The sequence below is a fragment of the Hyla sarda genome, chromosome 9 (assembly GCF_029499605.1).
Source record: "Hyla sarda isolate aHylSar1 chromosome 9, aHylSar1.hap1, whole genome shotgun sequence".
Lineage (NCBI taxonomy): Eukaryota > Metazoa > Chordata > Amphibia > Anura > Hylidae > Hyla > Hyla sarda.
In genome coordinates, this window is record NC_079197.1 from 45,217,245 (window position 1) to 45,233,643 (window position 16,399).

At 43.9% G+C, this 16,399-nt stretch overlaps 1 protein-coding gene across 2 annotated transcripts in view; it reads right to left on the reverse strand.

Moving 5' to 3' along the window:
- Window positions 1–16,049, reverse strand: part of LOC130291014 (diacylglycerol O-acyltransferase 2-like) — a 49,669-nt gene extending 33,620 nt beyond the window's left edge. Inside the window, exons 1-3 of one of the 2 annotated variants that reach the window (XM_056539332.1) lie at window positions 15,938–16,049; window positions 3,959–4,087; window positions 2,931–3,038 (exon numbers count right to left, since the gene is read on the reverse strand). In XM_056539332.1, the coding sequence (XP_056395307.1) occupies window positions 2,931–3,038; window positions 3,959–4,087; window positions 15,938–15,977 (277 nt within the window). In that variant the 5' untranslated portion in view covers window positions 15,978–16,049. The remainder of the gene's footprint in view (window positions 1–2,930; window positions 3,039–3,958; window positions 4,088–15,937) is intronic. The other variant, XM_056539333.1, reaches the window with a different exon arrangement.
- Between the last annotated feature and the right edge of the window lie 350 nt (window positions 16,050–16,399).

The window sequence follows — 16,399 nt, forward strand, 5'->3', positions numbered from 1 at the left end:
TATACGGAGGCTGAAGGCTGTGGCTCAGTCCCGGTATTCCATGGCGGGGAGGCGAAGGCGTAACGAGGGAAGCCTCAGACGCCGGCCACAGACCGTATCACGCTCACTGGCGCTTCGTCACTGAACTGTCTTCTTTTGTGTAAGTGTTCTTTCCCAGGAGCACTTGCTTAAATTAAGTGCCCTGGTATTAAAGTTGTGGAGGTCATATTCCTTTTCTGCTCACTCTGTTGTGGACAGTGATGGCAGTAGGCCAGCACCAGGCTTCTGTCTCCGGTACTGCTCTGTGAGGTTGTCTGCTTTAAAGGGTACCTCTCATCAAATAAACTTTTGATATATTTTAGATTAATGAATGTTGAATAACCAATAGCATGTTAATGAAAAATATTCTTCTTTCTATTGTATTTTTCCCGATCAGTCCTGTCAGCAAGCATTTCTGACTCCTACTGGAGTCCTAAACATTCAGAGCTGCCAGCCTGCTTTGTTCACAGCCAAACAGGCTGTGAACAAAGCAGGCTGGCAGCTCTGAGTGTTCTCCTTTGTGAACAAAGCAGACTGGCAGCTCGTAGTGTTTAGGACTCCAGCATAAGTCTGAAATGCTTGCTGCCAGGACTGGTAGGGAGACCCCTAGTGGTCATTTCTTCAAAGTGGAAAATTAAATAGAAAGAAGCATATTTTTTAATAACATGCAATTGTAAAGTTATTCTGCATACATTAATCTATAATATATCAAAAGTTTTTTTGAGGAGAGGTACCCTTTAACAGAGAAAGCACAGAACCTGTGGGCATCACACCAATGCCAGTTGTCTCTACCAGGCTCAGCAATCTCTACTTCCATTTATACCTGGTTACATGCACATGTAGCTTCCTCGGCTAAGCCATTTAGAAAACCCTGGGGTCACCATGTTTATGGCAGTTTGGCCTCTGGAGCAGTTGTGGGACAGTAGGTCCAAATTAGATAAAAGTGGTAGGAAATACAGAGAAGTACAGAAAGGACACTTCTACAGGGATTGGTTAGCAGACTATTAGAAAAAGGAGAATGGACAGTCCTTAGAAGCAGGAGCTCATGGACTGTGCGTCCTCTTTGCTCAGCTGCAAACCACCCCAATGATTCATAGGTTTGAGATCTGGGGAAGTTGGAGGCCATGTCAACTCCTTGCCATGCTCCACAATCCAATCCAATTTTTGCAGTTTGGCAGGGAGCATTGTTTTGCTGAAAGAGGCCATTGCCATTTGAGAATACTGTTGCTATCAAAGAGTTGACTTGGTCTGCAACAATGTTTATGTTTGTGGTAATTGTCAAAGTAACATCCACATGAGTACCAGGACCCAAGGTTTCCAAGCAGAATATTGCTTAGATTCCTCCTTGGCATCCTGGTGACATCTTTTACACAGCTAACCAATTTTGTTAGATCAATACAGTATAAGGTAAAAAATTAAGATTCATCAGACCACTTTCTTTCATTACTTCATGGTAAAATTCTGATGCTCATGTGCCCATTGTAGGCACCTATAGTAGACAGGAATCAGAATGTAAACTCTGTCTGCAGTTACACAGCCCTATCTATATACAGAAAGCCATGATGTGCTCTATCATAGCCAACATTTATTTTTGGTAATTTGTGCTGCAGTAGCACACTCTTCGCTCTACTCTTCTTGAACTTTGGGCACCCATGACCCAGTTGCCAGTTCATTGGTTGTCCTTTCTTTATCTTGTTTTCATAGATACCAACAATTGCATACCAGTTCACTAGCCACCACAATTTGGCCTTTGTAAAGTCATTCTGTGCGCTCGCCTGTATTTCCTGCTTCCAACAGCATCAACTTCAAAGACTGTTTTGCAATTGGCAATAGGCATGACAAAAGTTTGGATGATTTTTTTATTTTTTTTTGAAAGAGCAATAAATATTTATGTCCATTCTGATAATGAATGGAAAAATATCAAGTCACTATTCCTAGTTTCTAGTGTTATGCTGTTATCCTGGTGTAATATCAATTGTTTTCCAATAGGAAGTGATGACATATAGCTAGACCGGGGACTTGACTGTGTAGAAGGACTGCCAAATGGACCACTGTCCCTTTCATTAGTATTGGTTAGTGTTCAGGGATCAGATTCCCACTGATCATAATGCTATAGCATGTTCTAGCAATAAGCAATGACATTCTAGGATTAAAATACCCATGTAAATGCTGTATAAAGGTGGGTTGACTTTTGTGACATGTGACCCAGATATGTAAAAAGTTTTGATCAGACGTGGTCTGGGTGTTCAGACCCTCCACTGATTGCTAGATAGAGCTGCTTTACTCCTTAGTTTGCTGCTCTGTCTTACATAAAACAGACTCTTTAGACTTTCACACGGCAGAATTTCCGCTTGCGGAATTCTGCCTCAAATTAAAGCTTATAGACTTCTATTGGACTCTGCACTCCCATTCACACTTCAGAATTTTTGTGGAAATTCAGAAGTTTGAATGGGCCATGTTAAAAGACCCTTACAAAGGAGCCAAGTTAGGGAAACAGCGAGCTGCAGAGTGAAGTGCTTGACCGAGGGCTTCTTTGGGCTTTATCTTGCAATGGGTAGGTGTCTCCAGGGCCGGCTCTGCCTATAGGCAATATAGGAAGCCGCCTAGGGCACCCTCTTGATGGGGGGGGGGGGGGGGGGGGTTGCCACTCTGCCTGCTGCAAGAAAGATAGACAACTAGCATCCGAACCACTCACTCAGCCAGCATGCGGCATGTCAAGAGAGAAGCAAAATTAGCTTTTGCCTAGGGTGGCAAAAATCCTTGCACCAGCCCTGGGTGTCCCAACACTCTAACCCACCCCATAAAAACATCTGACATGTCTATGTGACATGTCAACATTATTTTTAAAGTGACAGTAACACTCTTACCTTTTAACAAAATGTCATATTTGTCATATTTATTGTTTTTTTTACCTGTTTCTGGTGTTTTCCAGTCTAATAAGACCCAGCTGAAGTACATAGCAGATATTGGCCAGAGATGTGTGAAGAATAGAAAAATAAATACCACAAGAGCCAATAATCCTGGTGGAAGATAACATAGAACATGGTTTAAAAAAAACAACCCTATACATATTTGCCACAGCAGCGTGCACTCGTGTATTAGGTAGTTGTGCTGTTTCTCTTTATATATATATCTCAAAGTTTCTCAGCTCCAGTCCTAAAGTATCTCAATAGGTATTCAGGATTTTTACATGTGCAGCGCTTTAAATTAATAGGGCTTTAAAAAAAATAAAAATACTGTACTGTAATGACTGTACACATTAGTAGCTGTCAATCATTTGTAAGGGGATGAAATTAATATCTAGTATACAAACGGCACAATATGCTAGTCCCACTTCTGGCCTCCCCCTGACCCATCCATTTTGGTTGCAGTAGCCACTGATGGCTGGCATGTAGAAATTGGGTGTTCTAAAAGTTACTCCTGTAAAAGTAAATGGGAGTATACAGAACAATGTAGCACCGTGAGCTACAGTGTTTCTATAACTCAGGAAAACATGTATTGCACATGTTGTTATTGGAATTATTGGTATTATTGGCCTATATTTTGGCGTAATTTGCCTAATTTTCCTCATGGTAAACTTCATCTCGGCATATTCATTATATATTTGCACCATTTATGGGAGCAATTGAGCTTTGTTTGCTAGTTTCTCGTTTTGACAGATATCAGGGGTGTAAGGCTGGAGTGGGGTGTAAGGTTTTCAATTATAGATAAAGCTATTTTTTGCAATTTACTAAAAATTATTAGTACAATCTCACTCCACAAGACAAAAGAGATGTTCCAAACTCATCATACATCACATTACAGTATGAAAAATGTGGTGCAGATCTTTGGGATAAGGAAAACAGTGCAAGCCAAAAAAAAGTGGAGTAAAAACATTGCCAATGATTAATTTATCCCATAATGTGCGCTTTTGTGTTCTACTACAAATTACACAACTTACCCATGAGTAAAAAAGAAAATATCCATTGAATGATACTGAACAGCCGCATACATGATCGGAGCTGCTCTTGGGGGGGTGTAGTGGCAGCAGATAGAGATTGTAGTGCAGAGCGCAGTGTCAGTCTGCTCCCTAAAATGCATAAAGGTTTCAAGATCTCATTTAATATATTATATAGATTATTATGAACAGCTAATACATCATACATATGTAAGCAGCACATTTGTACTTCATATAGACAGGATGATTCAAAAAAAGATGGTGCAAAATTATAGTCTTGGTATTCATAACTGAGAAAATATAATAAAAGGTTATTAACCAGAAAAGAAACATGATCTATTTAAGTTTCATCTATACACTACAAGTTTTCAAAGTTTCCATTGGTGACATGTCATAAGTCTAGGCGGTAGTCCAATTCTGTCCAGACACATGTCAGCATATCCTCAGATATAGGGGGGAGATTCATCAAGACCTGTGCTGGGGAAAACTTGACCAGTTGCTCATAACAACCAATCAGATTGCTTCTTTTATTTTTCAGAGGCCTCTTCAAAAATGAAAGAATTGATCTGATTGGTTGCTATGGGCAACTGGTTGACTTTTCCTCTACAAAAGTTTGGATGAATTTCCTCCATAGACTCCACTGTTTCAGTGATGCGTTGTCTCAGGTTCATTCAGACTGTAGCCCCACAGAAAGAAATCGCAACGTTCCAACATGCCAATGATCCAGTAGATTTTCATTCAGGTGTCAGCGAACATCAAAATGGCTTTTTGGTTTGTTATATGGTTTTAGCTCCTGAAACAGATGTAATCAGTATGGTTTACAGCACAATATTGTGTTTGTGGCACCTAAAGTTCTATACTGGTCCGCCAAGTGGACTTTATTGCACTACACTCGTACAAGGTTTAAATCCTGTTAACTTTCTCTTTGGAAGTCCCTGGGCGGCCTGGACTTTTCCCATAAAGTAAAAACCCAGTAGTTTCGAACTGTGTCACCCAAAGCTAAGGCTAGGTTTATGATAGGGCTGGGCGGTATGCCCAAATATGTGTATCACAGTATTTTTGTACCTTGTGGCAGTTCCACGGTATATAACGGTATTTCCCCCCCCTCCCCCCCCCCCCCCCCCAAAAAAAATGTATTATCAGCCCAACGCTGTGCTGTCCCCTTCGGGGTAAATACTCACATATCACCCGCAAGCGCTGCCCTCCTCGTCCTCCAGTTTGTTGCGGGCCGCCAGCCCTGACACTCTAAACTGTACGCTGTATCCCTATGCCAAGGCTGCAAAAGGTAAACAAAATCAACTTTAACGCACGTTCCAAATCTGCCTTTACGTTCTTTCTTGGGACGGGAACATCGGACAGCAGTTAGCCTATCACCGGCCGCAGCAATGTTCCGCCTCGGCTGGTGATAGGCTGAGCCCACTGTCATATAAGAAGCCAGCCGGCTTCTTACATGACAGTGGGCTCAACCTATCACCGGCCGAGGCGGAACATCACTGCGGCCGGTGATAGGCTGACAGCTGTCCGACGTTCCCGTCCCAAGGAAGCAGGTGAGGCCGGTACCGGACCAACGGGAGGTGAGTTAAAGTTTATTTTGTTTATTTTTTGCAGCCCGGGCATAGGGATACAGTACAGCATACAGTATAGAGTGTCAGCACCGGCCGCCAGCAACAAACAGGAGGACGAGGAGGGCAGCGCAGTGCTGGGCTGATAATTCATTTATTCCTGAGGGGGAGGGGCCAAACCGGTATTGCGGTATGGGTTAAAATTCATATTGGGCAGGACAAAGATTTCGGTATTCGGTATGAACTGGTATACCGCCCAGCCCTAGTTCATGATTTGAGCTACTGACTACGATCGGATCATTTTCTGAGCGCATACGTTTTTTGACAAGGGCTGGAAATCGAGGCAGTTTCAGTATATGTTCCCGGACAGTCCGTACCTGTCCACTGCCTGTCCGGGAACAGTTGCGATTTCCACCTATTTGAGTTTCAGAAATCGTATCTGTGCATCAGAGGCAGTAAACGTGATGTAAACCCAGCCTGAATCAGTTTCTATGTGTAGCACATTTACTAAATTTTATTCTGAAAGTTTTTCTTTACTGTCACAACAGACCCTGTTCTTGTAAATTCCAAGAATATCTTATGTCAAACTATGGAAGCTCTTGAAAATGAAATATGTGCTGTCATTTATTGCTATGGGCAGCTAAGCATAGGCGTGTGCAGCCTATTGCATTAGGGTGTGCACCCTAAAGCACAAACTCACGTATGTAGCCATTTGCCCCTTTAATATGTGGTACAGATGGGTCTGACTGAGGCTGAACGAATGAGTAAATGAGATAAAAATGCAGCATGAAGGAGGAAGAAGAAATAAACTCTTAGTTTACATGGCTGAGGAAAAAAAAATCTGAAAAATATATATAAAATAAACAATAGCTGTTATCTTTAAAGCTGTTAAACTAAAACATTAAAGGAGACTTCAATGTGGTTCCTGACCCCCGGCTCGATCGCACCAGTGCTGTGGACCCCGGATCCTCTTCTTGGTGTCTGGGGTTGGGCCTTATCGACCTTTGGCGATGAAAATACCCGGACGACTCCGTCTTCTCTTACTACTCCTCGGTGCATAGAACCTTCTCCCGAATCGATCTTGCCTTTGCTGCGGCTGACCTACTGCAGGCGGTGAGTGAGGTGTGCTATACTAGTAGAGGGATCTCAGATCATTCTGCCTTGATTGTTACCTTGTCCCTAGGCTCTAGGCCCTCCCTCTTGTGGAGAATGCATCCTGGGTGGCTTCAGGCGGAGGAGGAGGGAGTGGGCTAGGGCTCAGAGGTCTCTGTTGATTGTCCAGAAAGGTTGGGTTCACATACAATTGTCAGCAAGGGAGGTCGCTATATTTGAATTGGGGGATAAGAATGGGAAACTTCTGGCTTACTTGTCTAGGGAGAGCCGTCCTGTGGCTTCCATACCCTGTGTGCGCACTCGGGATGGGTCCCTTAGCTCTGCCCCGTCAGTCATTAATGAGGTATTCCACTCCTTCTATAGCTCCCTATATTCCTCCCCCTCTGGGGTGGCCTCTGAGAATATACTATCCTTCCTGAGAGCACTTCCCCTTGTCCCGTTGACCTCGCTCCAGTCCTCGGGTCTGGAGGCCCCACTGACAGCTGATGAGGTGTCCAGGGTTATTAAAGACTTGCCCTCTGGGAAGACTCTGGGACTTGATGGATTGGTGGGGACTGGTACAGGCTGGATGAGGAGAAATTGATCCCCATCCTACTTAATCTGTATACGGTGGCATTGGAGTCTGGTACCCTGCCGGACTCTATGAGCGAGGCTTTGATTGTGGTACTACCTAGGCCTGGTAAAGATCCGCCCTTGCTAGACTCTTATCATCCCATTTTCCTCCTCAATGTAGATATCAAAATTCTAGCGTAGATCCTGGCGAACAGGCTCAGGGGGGTCATTTCCTCTGTAGTTCATCCTGTCCAGACTGGGTTCATACCTGGGCGGGCGACGGATGTTAATGTTATAAGGCTCCAGCTTAACATTTCCTCAGAGGAGGGGTGCAGATCCCCTGGTTATGTGGTCAGCCTAGATGTCTATAAGGCTTTTGATTCTGTTGAGTGGCCCTATATTTTGTGCCTGATGCGAATCCTCCGCTTCGGACCTGTTTTTCAGAAATGGGTTCAGTTGCTGTATGACTCCCCTAGGGCCCGAGTATGCACTAATTTAGAGATCTCCGGATCCTTCCAGTTGGGCAGGGGCACTAGGCAAGGGAGCCCCCTATCTCCCTTTCTCTCTGCTTTAGCGTTAGATCCCCTGGCAGCGGCAGTTCGCTCCTCTACCTAAATTAAGGGGATCTCTGGGGGTTCCATGACCGAGAAGATATCTCTCTATGCAGATGATACCTTAGTGTACTTTACTGATGTGGGTGACTCCCTAGATGCTTTATTCTGTTTGTTGGAGATGTATGGGGAGGTCTCAGGTCTGCGGGTTAACTGGGCTAAATCATCCATAATGTCCTTGTCCTGTGCGGGGGGTTTGCCCTCTGTACTCCCTAATGGGTTGCAGGCAGTGTCCCACTTTAAATATTTGGGGGTGGAAGTGTCCCCTAACAACTCTGTTTATGGCCCTTAATTTGGACCCCTGCTCACCACTATGCTTACTCGATTGCAAGCGTGGGACACCTTACCCTTGTCCTTGGCTGGTAGAGTTAACATTTTTAAAATTATCTTTCTTCCCAAGTTCCTCTACCTCTTTCACCTGTCCCCCATCATTCCTCCCAAGGGTTTTTTTTGTTAAACTTAACCGGGCTCTGAGATCCTTCTACTGGCAGAATAAACCTCCGAGGCTGGGACAGGCTCTGCTCCAGGCGCCTAAGCAGCGGGGGGAACTAGCCGCCCCCAATATGCATAATTATTTTTTAGCCTCATAGCTGGTGTACGTGGCCTGGTGGATCGACCTGGACCTTTCAAATGTCTTCACGGCTCTGGCGTTCTCCTGGGTTCTTATGAGACGCTGACTAATATACAGATATGTTCCCTCTCTGTCCTTACCGTCCCCTATTAAGACGGTGGCTGCGGTCTGGTCGGTGGTTAGTGGGCGCTTCCCCCAGCGAGTTTTCTCTCCAAGAGCACCCCTGTGGGGTAATCCACATTTGGAACACCTACGGGGGTTGGAGGCAGATGGTTTTTGGAGCTCCCTAGGAATCAAGTTTGCCATGCACTTGTTTGCGGATGACTGTGTCTTTCCTTCATTTGCTGAGGTTAGGGATCGTTTTAATGTCCCTCGGGATGCCCACTTCCGGTATTTTCAGTTGCGACATGCGGTCTCTGCACAATTTAGTTCCCTGCCTTTAATGAATTGGAGCTGCTCCTGAGGACCACCGACCTGGCTAAGCCTCTCACCCAGAGTTATGCTTTGTTGCAATCAGTGGGTCCGAACCCTTTGTGGTGGCGCAGTTGAAGTGGGTTGAGGATATTCCCAGTCTTTCGGAGGATATGTGGAAGGAGGTGGTTAAGACGTACTACCCTACAGTAGTTAATGCTCTGGATATGCTTATTCAATCTAGGTTCATCCTTCGTTTGCATTATACTCCAGTTAGATTACATAGGATGGGGTTATCGAGGTTGAATATATGTTTTAGGTGTGGGAGAGAGAGGGGCACCTTCCTACATGCGGTTTGGACTTGCTCCTGCGTTGTGCCCTTTTGGAGGGAGATAATGACTTTCTTGTCAGATCACTTGGAATTCCCTTTTGTTTTAACGCCAGAGGTGTGTTTTCTGGGGGTTATTAATGGGTTGGAGACCGGCTCTTATAAACATGTTTTGGTTCGCTTCCTCTTGTTTTGTGCGTGTAAAGTTATAGTGATGGCCTTGAAGGATGTGTCCTCACCCCCTCTGACCCGGTGGATAGCCATAGTTAATAAATATGTCCCATTATACCATGCCCTTTATGTAAGTAGGAAATGTCCAAAAAAATTTGATAAGGTCTGGGTTCCGTGGTTCTTGTTGGATGTCTCTACTGATCCTCCAGTTCGGGGAGCCTCTCAGACATATAATGGCTACCTTGGACTCGAGGAGCTTTTAGGGTATGTTTGGATGTGTGTGTGTGCATGGAATTGTCAGTAATGTGGTCTCCATGTGTTGTTGTTCTGTGTGGCCTCCCTTCCCTCAATGATGGATATTTGTCTCAGTTCTTGTGTTGCTGTTCCATTGGCATGACTTTGTCGGAAGTGGAGGGGGAGGGTCTATCGGAACTGTTTATATGTCTGTTGTTCAGTTGATTGAAAACCACAAAAAATATGTTTAAAATAAAAAACTAAAACATTAAGGTGACTAACTAACTAGAGAATCCATAGAAAGATGGTAGTGCTAGCGTACCCTATCATAATAATAATAATAATAATTAGATGATTTAAAAATGAAAAAAATCACCTCTAGCAGATATTGGCTGCCGTAAGCAATTCTGGGAGAGCGGGATACCGAGAGTACTGCCGCTGGTATTGCGCAGTAACCACCTGGCCGTGCCGCCCTCACCCTTGCGTTGCCGTGACTCTGCCTCCGCGTGATGTCACAGTACGTGCCGCGCATGCTACAGGGGAGGTCTGGAGGAGGAGCATGTCCGACCTACCAGGGCCGGTTTTAGGCTTAGCATGGCCCTTGGCAAAATAAAAATGGGGCCCCAAAAGTCGTAATAGTTCACTGACAAGATTTGCACATTTTTGGTCACTTCAAATACCGTAAAAAAAAAATCTAAAAAGCTATTGAAAAGTCCCATCAAAAAAAAAATAGTACCGATAAAAAACTACAAATCACTGCAAAAAAATGACCCTCATACATCCCCAAATACAGAAAAATAAAAGAGTTATAGGGATCAGAATAGTACAATTTTATATTTTTGTATAGTTCCCCCACATTAGGGTGGCAGCATAGTTCCCCCACATTAGATTGGCAGTATAGTTCCCCCACATTAGGTTGTCAGTATAGTTCCCCCACATTAGGTTGTAATTCCCCCACATTAGGTTGTCAGTATAGTTCCCCCACATTAGGCTGTAGTTTCCCCACATTAGGTTGTAGTTCCCTCACATTAGGCTGGCAGTATAGTTCCCCCACATTAGGTTGTAGTTCCCCCTCATTAGGTTGGCAGTATAGTTCCCCCACATTAGGTTGTAGTTCCCCCACATTAGGTTGTAGTTCCCCCACATTAGGTTGTAGTTCCCCCACATTAGATTGGCAGCACAGTTCCCCCACATTAGGCTGGCAGTATAGTCCCCCACATTAGGTTGTAGTTCCCCCACATTAGATTGGCAGCACAGTTCCCCCACATTAGGCTGGCAGTATAAGTCTCCCCACATTAGGTTGTAGTTCCTCCACATTAGGTTGTAGTTCCCCCACATTAGGTTGGCAGCATAGTTCCCCCACATTAGGTTATAACTATAGTTCCCCCACATTAGGCTGGCAGTATAGTTCCCCGACATTAGGCTGGCAGTATAAGTTCCCCCACATTAGGTTGGCAGTATAGTTTTCCCACATTAGGTTGGCAGTATAGTTCCCCCACATTAGGTGCAGTATAGTTCCCCACATAAGGGGCAGAATAGTTCCCCCACATAAGGTGCAGAATAGTTCCCCCATATGCCATAGCATAGCATTGATCAGTGTTATCAGTACTCCTTTGCTCCAGCCTGCCTTTGCGCCTTGAGCTTTGGAGAACCGATCTGATGGTGAGGAGGTAGGTAAGGGCCCTCCTACCGTCCTCTTAGCTGATTGGAACATCCCAATTTCCCTGCGATGATCCTGATCAACTCACTGAGCTACCTGCAGTGTATTTTCGGCATTTTAGATGTCGCATCTACTTTGATCGTGGCGTGTAAAATAGTTCAGTTACTGCCAGGCATCGGCTTGATCGTCGATGTATGACATTAGCCATGGGTCCTGGCTGAACCAAACGGATATTAAGTGAGCTCAGCCCCCCTCCCTCTCAGCACTCCAGACTGCACTTGCTGATTTTAGACTTCTGCCAGGCCAGCAGGAGTCCAGTCTGTGCAAGAGATGGGGGAATATATATGCTCTGTATAATTAGGGAGACACCTAGTGGCAACTTCTTTAAACACAAATGAAACATAGAAAACTAATTTTTTTTTTTTTTAACTAAGTACATTAGAAAGATTTTTTTATTTACCATAAGGAGTACAACAGCAAAAATGTGTTTTAATGACCATGCCCATTAAACGCTCTGCAGCCTATCAGCTCTCATCCACATGAGTGGAGCACCATTCTGCAGCATAGCAGGCTCAGCACATTGGGAAAAGCTAGAAGCTAGTGTGCACAGATCTTCAAAACACCGGAAGTCACCGTTGCTGGGTGGTTTGAAAAAAATGGCCTGGTTCCTAAGACATTAAGTAAATACTTGTATTTCCTATTAAATAGCAATTTTGGTATATTCTTTTCTTACAACTTTGCACTCATTTTTTTGCTTTCTTACCAGATTTGAATGTATTGACAACTAGGTCTTACCTCTCCCCTTGTCAAAGGGGTGTGTCTCTACAACCTGACAGCATTGATTGAATAGTGCCAGACTGACTGTGTAGGGTGCACACCCCCAACTGGTAACACCCAGGTGTCAATGTATTCATAATATGCTGAGGTAGATAACAGCAATGGCCCAATGCAGATCTATAAAACAAGCTAGAAAGTTATTAGGAATACAGTCATTTAATAAAGTAGACATGTCAGGAGAGGTGACAGGTAATGTTTAACCACTTAACCCATTATGTCAAACATATACAGCAGAGATGTGCTTGGGGATTATAGAGCAGACTGACTGACACATCCTTGCAACAGCTGATAACTCTAATCTCGGCATCCGGATGGTTAAGACAGAGAAGGAGGCCCTTCATCACCCTGTCCTGGGTGCTGTTAGGTTGCATTGGTTGAACTCCCATTGCACCCTGACAAAGACAGGGTGTAATAGGAGACTGGTAAAATGACAATACACTGCAATTATTGTAAAAAGTTACTGAGCAATCACATGCTAAAATTGGAAGTAAAAAAAATATTTTAGAAATTCTCACACCTTCTTATTTATGATTCAATATAGAAAAAAAAATTTTTTTTATGATTTAATATAGAAAAAACAAACAAAAAATAAACATAATTTGTATAACCACATCTTGAAATATCCAAATTATTGACATATAATTGTATTTATTACAGACTGCCAATGTTGCAAAGGAATAAAACAGCAAAGATTGCTATATTCTGCTGTTTGTCACTTCTATTAACCCCTTAAGGACCTAGGGGGTATGGATACGCCCTGGCTTTCTGGTACTTAAGGACCCAGGACGTATCCATACGCCAGTGGAAATTTCGGTCCCTGCCGCACGCCGGGCGGGGACCGGACCGGGATGCCTGCTGATATCGTTCAGCAGGCATCCCGTGCAAATGCCGAGGGGGGGTCATCAGACCCCCCCGTGTCGGTGATCGCGGCAGATCGTTAGTGAATTCACACTAATGATCTGCCGGGATTCGGGTCATACGGGTCACGTGTGACCCAATGACCCGGAGATACAAGGTGATCGGTGGTGTACAATACACCCCCTATCACCCACTGCATCTATGGGGAGGTGGCGATTTCGTCACCCCCCCCCCCAGGAGCTTCTATTGGCTGGACGATAAATGACTAATGTCACTGCAAAGTAGAATTGGTGGCGCAAAAAATAAGCCATATGGAATTTTATGTGCAAAATTGAAAGCGTTATGATCGTCCAGCCAATAGCAGCCGGCAGGGGAGGGGTTAACTGCATCTTCTTGCAGCTCTGCCCGTTAACTGAGTTCAGAGCCCCCTCAGGGAAGAAGATCTGCAGGGACAGAGCAGGGAAAGAATACACTCCAGGGCAAGGTAGGAGTGAGTGTAAAAAAGTTTTTAAAAAAATCCCCCCCCTGACCCACTAATAGGTCCCCAAGGGTCCACCACAAATTTTTCAGTGTGACCCGGGCCCTATTAGGGGTTCAGGGCGCTGCATTTGCCCCCCCATTTTTTTTTGTCTGCAATTTTTTTCCCTCCCTTATACAACGGTGTGTCATTTCTAATCACATACCGTTATATCTAATAGTTACACCAAGCACTCACACCCCCCCCACACACACACTGTCCCCCACTCTGAGTGTTAGCGGGAAAAATGTTTGGGACCTTATGTATCCATTGCTGGATAAGGGTTTCCATGTGTACGTGGATAACTTTTATACCAGCATCCCTCTCTTCACATCCCTTGCCGCCAGATCCACGTCCGCTTGTGGGACCGTGCGGAAGAATCAGAGAGGCCTCCCTCTAAATTTTCTGCAGACACCTATGCCCAAGGGGGAGTCCCGTGCCCATGAAAACCTGTTGCTGGTCAGGTTTAAGGATAAGAGGGATGTCCTTATGCTGACCACTATTCATGGCAACGGCAGCTCACCTGTCCCTGTGCGAGGTACCACAACAACGGTCCTCAAGACCGATTGTATTCTGGACTACAATCGGTATATGGGGGGAGTTGATCTTTCTGATCAAGTCCTCAAGCCATATAACGCCATGCGGAAAACACGGGTATGGTACAAGAAAGTTGCGGTCTACTTGGTACAGGTTGCCATGTACAACTCTTTTGTACTGTACCAGAACGCTGGCAGCACAGGGACATTCCTCCAGTTCCAAGAAGAAGTCCTAAAGGCCCTGATCTTACTGATCAGCTAATGTATGCTCCACAGGAAGTTCTTTTCTTTTTAAATGTCCTTTCTGTCTGATCACAGTGCCCTCTGCTGACACCTCTGTCTGTCTCAGGAACTGTCAAGAGCAGGAGCAAATCCCCATAGCAAACATCTCCTGCTCTTGAAAGTTCCCTAGACAGACAGAGGTATCAGCAGAGAGCACTGTGGTCAGACAGAAAAGAAATGTAAAAAGAAAAGAACTTCCTGTGGAGCATACAGCAGCTGATAAGTCTTGGAAGGGTTAAGATTTTTTAATTGAAGTAATTTAAAAAAAAATTGTTTTTCACTGGAGTACCCCTTTAATAGAAGTGACAGGAGTCTGACGAAGCGGGCTGAGTTCCCGTGAAACAGCTGTAACTACACCTCGTGTTTCCTTGGCGTTCCTGCCGACTGCCTGTTCCCTGTGTTCTTTGTTACATGTTCCACGGAATAAAGATATCGATGCACGATGTACGGGTGAGTGCGTTTTTTTCTGCATTATTCTAATTTACAAATCTGTTTAACTTTCTGGCACCAGTTGATTTTAAAAAAAAGTCAATGCTTTAAAGGGTTACTCCCGTGGAAAACTTTTTTTTTTATAAATCAACTGGTGCCAGAAAGTTAAACAGATTTGTAAATCACTTCTATTAAAAAAAAATCTTAATCCTTTCAGTACTTTTTAGGGGCTGTATACTAAAGAGAAATAAAAAAAAAAAAGAAATACATTTCCTGTGATGGAGAAAATCCCTATAGCAAACATATGCTGCTCTGGACAGTTCCTAAAATGGACAGCAGAGGTCAGCAGAGAGCACTGTGGTCATGACATCAGAGGAAATGCATTTCTTTTTTGGATTTCTCTTTAGTATAAAGACCCTAAAAAGTACTGGAAGGATTAAGATTTTTTAATAGAAGTGATTTAGAAATCTGTTTAGCTTTCTGGCACCAGTTTATTTAAAAAAAAAAAAAAAAAGTTTTCCACGGGAGTACCCCTTTAAGTCGATGTTTAAAGTCAATGCTAGTTACGCAAACTGGCCGCTCAGCTGTATTTGGCTTGCCGACCACATCCAGTACCCTGAAGGGTCCCAGGGGCTCACGATTTTAAGATATGTGCCAGTCCTGAAGGTGAGTTTTGCATCTATCAGACATTTATGTTATATCCTGTGGATCTGCTATAAATGTCACATATATAATGGGAATACCTCTTTAAGGATAAAAGTCAAGTATCTTAAAACATCGACAAAAGCTTTGAAACTAAAATTCAAGCATCTTCCCATGAATGGGCACCTTAACACAATCTTAATTTATTCCTTATCTCATATGAAGAAATAAAATACACAGCTGCGTCTTTGTATAATATAATATTTCAGCACTCATAGGTCAGGAAGTTTATAATCTGGTATTTGTGTAAATGTGTTTTAAAAATGTGAAATAGAAGCAAATATTGTCCTATGTGTGCCGTAATCTTCCAGTATTTATCTGGATGGAGCAGCTTGTTTCTTGCCCATTGTTCTCTATTTATTCTTCTGCCTCTATGGTCCCTGTTCACATGGTCATTCCTACAGGTAGATATATTATTATCGGCATTGGGGGGATCCAACCAGAAATGATTGCCCATAAAAGAAGTCCCAAAACCGAGCTCAGAGAATGACATTACAACCTGAAATAAACTTAATTTACTTGGATATCCCTCCATGACAATTGTCAATATGGCAAGCATTATATGGAGCAGTGTGATGGGGAGATGGTCCCTGTCGAGTAGGACTTACCTTGCAGATCTCTGGAATATGCAGCTATGATTGTTTTCATGGCTCTGAATGTTAAGGTTTCCTATTGCTGTTGTTACTCATGCGCCTGAAGGGAGATAAAGCTGCACTTGGCTAGTGCATCCCAGTAAGAAAGATTCCAAACTTTGCTGAGGGGGGTTCATCGCTGATGTGATTTAAAGCTACATCACATCAGAAAGAAATGTAGGGGCTGGAAACTAGTAGAAGCACCTGTAATATGTCACCTTTTACACTGTACAGTGGAACATTCCACAATGTGATGAAACTTCACTGTCCTTGGTCCAGGGTTAATGGGACACAGTCCAAAACAAATTGAAGCCCTTATCAGTGTATGTCCCAGTGGATGCTCAATGGGGGGGGGGGGGGGGGGGCACTGACCTTCTCTTACTCTGCTAAATCCTGGAATACATAAAAATGTAGATGGCAATAGACAGCAGATCATAC